Source organism: Myzus persicae, unplaced genomic scaffold (genome assembly GCF_001856785.1).
Source record: "Myzus persicae strain clone G006 unplaced genomic scaffold, MPER_G0061.0, whole genome shotgun sequence".
In the NCBI taxonomy this organism is placed as follows: Eukaryota; Metazoa; Arthropoda; class Insecta; order Hemiptera; family Aphididae; genus Myzus; species Myzus persicae.
Window position 1 is genome coordinate 289751 of NW_019103326.1, and position 4459 is coordinate 294209.

The window sequence follows — 4459 nt, forward strand, 5'->3', positions numbered from 1 at the left end:
CTAATACCTAAATCAGATATGCGGTAGTCATAAGTTCCCCTTTTAGATTTTGTATCATCAGCCAATTTTGGTAGACCTTTACGATTTGGTCGAATAGTGCCATAAGCTAAACAACCTTCGAGTTTAAGTTTTTCTAAAAGAGAAATAGACGTAAAATAATTGTCAAAAATGAAGCATCTATTTTTATTCCACTCACTTTTAGACAGTTGCAGTACAATTCTTTCTCCAAGCCCAAAATGTTTGAATTCGTCAGACACTTGTTCATCTTTAACTTGGTATATTTTAAAATTTTTTATATAACCATTCTGATCAGACATACACCATATTTTATACCCACGCTTTATCGGCTTCATGGGGTTGTATTGTTTCATACTACTTCTTCCCTTAAAAACTATCATAGACTCGTCTATTGATAATTCCCTCGTGCCATAATATGATTTTGAAAACTTTTCAGTACAATAATCAATCAATGGATTAAGTTTAAAAAGTTTGTCTGTATTATTCGGAGGAATTAAAGTGTTGTCCTGGACATGTAAATTTGATAATATTAGATCAAACCTATTTCGTGGCATTGTATTAGAAATTAAACTAACACCAAGATCTGGACAAGTTGACCAATAGTTTTTCCAGCTAGGTAATTTATGATAACCCATAAAAAAATTAATTCCAATAAAATTCAACATTTCGTGTCGTTTTATGTTCAGTATTTTATCTCTTTGAGTACCATATAAATTTGTTTGAAAAACAAGATGATCGAGAAAGCCGTCTAAAAGTTCAAGAAAAACCGATGTAGCCGTTTCACAATGAAAAAGTTCATCTACTGGTCCAGTTGGAAAGTAATAATTTGGTATATCAGTTTTTTTATTTTTTTTAGACCATTTTCGATTAGGTTCATAATATGATTCTTCAGTTTCGTCAGCATTTGTCGTTATTGAGGAAGTTATAGAGTCTGAACTTATATTTTTATTTTTTTTTTTCTCTGTAATAAGTTTTTTTAAATTTTTTTTACTGGGGGCAAAGAGTTAGTAGATGGGCCTGGAACCGGAGTCACAGGTACATTTATAACGACTGGCTCTTGAGTTTCTACAGTGGGTAAATATGATTGTACGTCAGTATCCAAAACTACTAAATAGTAGTCGAAGGGATTATTTTCCATCGATTCGGCAACTTCATCAACATAGAGTAAACTAAAATCATTACCTAATTCGCAATCAATATTTTCATCATCCGAGATCTCTTCATCTGTTAGCATGTTATTATCCAATGGAAATTCTTCATTCAGCCAGTTATGTATTTTTTCGTCTTCATTAATATTAGTCATTTTTGTACAACAATATAAATGATCAAATATTCAAATTATAAAATAATAATTTATCAAAACGACAAACACACGACGCAAGCGAGTACGCGACAACAAACGCTACAAACACGAAAACACGACGCGTCAAACGCGACGACACTTGCTGACCGACGGTACGCACAAGTCCAATTGATTATAATCGCATTATAAACATGAAATCTATATAAAAACATTTTAACCAAGTAATATAATTAATCTACACACACATGCCAACATAATTGCCGTTTTATAATTTCAATACAATGATTATTGAGAAATATAAACGATAATATTGTACGAGCAATCTCCCGATACCGATTTCAAGAAAATCCCATCCAAAAATAGTCGTTACGTAGTTATTAAATAGAATTATATCTTACTTTTTTTTTTCGATAGATATAGTGGTACTGTAGAGTACCGACGGGAAATAACGTACAAATTGTTTCATATTGATTTTATATATATTTTAAAAGTGACGGTACTTATACGTACCGTCGGTCGACAAAGGGTTAAAACTTCATCCTCCTTGCTTTTAAATTTGAAAAGTCAGTTATAATTTTGTCTAAAGATAACTCTTTAGTACGCTGTTGTTCAATATTTAAAACTGCAATATTTGATAGTCGGTCCTGTCCCATTGAGTTCCTTAAATAATTTTTTATTATTTTCAGTTTAGAGAATGATCTCTCGGCAGTAGCAACCGTGACTGGCAAAGTCAAAAAAATAATACAAGCGCCTAAAACTTCTGAATAGCTACAGGATAAATCATTTTCTAAAATAAATAGTGCTAAATCACGAATAGACCTCAATTTTTTATTTATTATTATTTCTTTGAGAGACAGAATTTGATATGTTAACTCGGAACCAACATCCGACTTGTAATTTTGAACAAAATCATAACAACTTTTGATTGTTTCAGTTTCTTCAGATTTAATAATTGATTCCGGCTTTAAAAATTTGAATGTATCACAAACATCTTGAAAACTTTCAAATCTTGATTTAAGTTGCACCAATATAGTATCAATAAGGGGAAAAAATATTTTTATTTTAAAATTATTTTCTGTGATATTTAACCGTCTGTCGCCATCCACTTCATCAAAAAATTTTTTCGCAAGTCGTTGTCTAGTTTGTGAACTATTTAATGGTATGTCCCATTTTATACATAAGTCTTTTGCATATTTTACAATATTAATGTAGTCATTTCTAAGATTTTGTATTGATGAAAATGATTCAGCTAATCTATCACGTGCATTATGAAGATCCATATTACGTTGTTGTAAAAGTTTTGAAACCCCATGCAATGGCCGTAATACTCTTTCCCACAAACAAAGCATTAACACAAATTGAAAATGCTCCATTTTTTTTTTCAATGAATTAGCCATATTTCTTTCACCTAGCTTGTCACTTGTTAAAATAATGCCAGTTAATGATTTAAGAACATCTATATATCTTTCTTTAAGTGCTGATACTGATTCATATCTTGCTTCCCAACGTGTAGGGCAAACTTTTTTTAATACTTTTTGCCTAATTTTTTTAGCAAAATCTTCCTTAAGGGCTAAATTAGCCCACCTTGGAGCACTAGTGCTAAAAAAATTGTAAATTGATTGAACAATTAAGAAAAAATTGTTTGCGATTTCTGTTGATGCTGCTGCATCACAAATAACTAAATTTAAATTGTGGGCACAGCAGTGAATGAATGGTGCATTTGATACATTAGATGAAATTCTTTGTTGTACCCCTGAATATATGCCACTCATAACGGCCGCACCATCATAACCTTGACCCCGGCAATTTTGTATATCTATGTTAAATGACTGTAAAACTTTATATATAAGATTTTCATGATCAGCTGCTCCATGTTTTTTTAACTCAAAAAAACCAAAAAAGGATTCTTTTACCTCAATTGATTTTTGGTCATAATTTACAACAACGTACCTCAAAATAATGCTTAGTTGATCAATTTTTGTAATGTCCTGTGTGGAATCAACTATAATTGAATAAAACTTAGAAGTTTTCACTTCATTTGCTAGAATATTCAGAACTTCAGTAGATAACAATTGAATAATTTCATTTTGTATTTGCCAGCTTAGATATTTTATTTTATATTTGTCTTCATTTAACAACTGGTGTAGAACTGGATCAAAATCTGCTAGTAATTTAACTGTCCTTATAAAATTTCCTTCAGATAGATTTTCTTTTTTATTACTACCTTCATTACCTCTAAGAGCAGTGTTGCCTGCAGTTAAAAATAAAATAATTTTAATAAGACGGGTTAATACATTTTTCCAAAACAATGCTTCTTCATTTATCTGAATTTCCAGTTGACTGTCTATTGTTCTGTTTTTCAACCATAGACAGCGAGTGTCGACAGCTTGTATGTGTTGTCTTGATGTTTCATGAACATTAATTTTATCACCTATATGGTGCCAGTCATTAATACCTAAAATCCAATTATTTTTGAAACTTTTTTCAAGTCTGTTTGAAAATAACCAACAAGTTTCACAATATACCCGATCTAAAATTATAGAATAGCATAACCACAATCTAGGAATGCGAATTCCAGACTTAACTGTTTTGAAATAAAAGTGTGGTGTAAATTTCCGATTGTAACCACTACCATCTGGAGTAAATGGAAATTCAAATGTGGTAGGTCTACATGGTCCATACAAAATAATACTTCTTTTTAAATTAGAACTAATTAGCATACTTTCATCAAAATGACCACGATCAGTTGGAAATTCTTTTGTTAAATCCAACCCTGAGGATTATAAAAAAAAACACTCATAGTATCACTTTCTATTGTTTTATCAAACAAATAACTTTGTAAATACCTACTACTCAAGTTTAATATATTTTTTTGAATAATTTAATATTTTTAATACCTGATTTTTCATTACAATTATCAATGTCATTATTCATCAAGCCACTCATACTCAAACTTTTACTAACAACACTGTGTGCAGCATTATTACTACTATAAGTTTTGTCATTTACTTCCACATCATCTATTAAAATATATATTTATTTACTTAAACATCAATGTAAATTGTAAGATTCATGAATAAATAAATCATAATTATCCTACTTAATTATCTTACAGTTAAATATTTAGATATTTTTTAA

The 4459-nt window shown here is 30.1% G+C and overlaps 1 protein-coding gene across 1 annotated transcript; it reads right to left on the reverse strand.

Moving 5' to 3' along the window:
- Positions 1–1848: 1848 nt before the first annotated feature.
- Positions 1849–4341, reverse strand: LOC111034294 (zinc finger MYM-type protein 1-like; the record flags this gene model as incomplete). The annotated part of the gene is made up of 3 exons (XM_022315435.1): positions 1849–3309; positions 3847–4094; positions 4219–4341. Coding segments are annotated over 3 exons (1832 nt in total), but the record flags the coding sequence as incomplete, so codon positions are not given.
- Between the last annotated feature and the right edge of the window lie 118 nt (positions 4342–4459).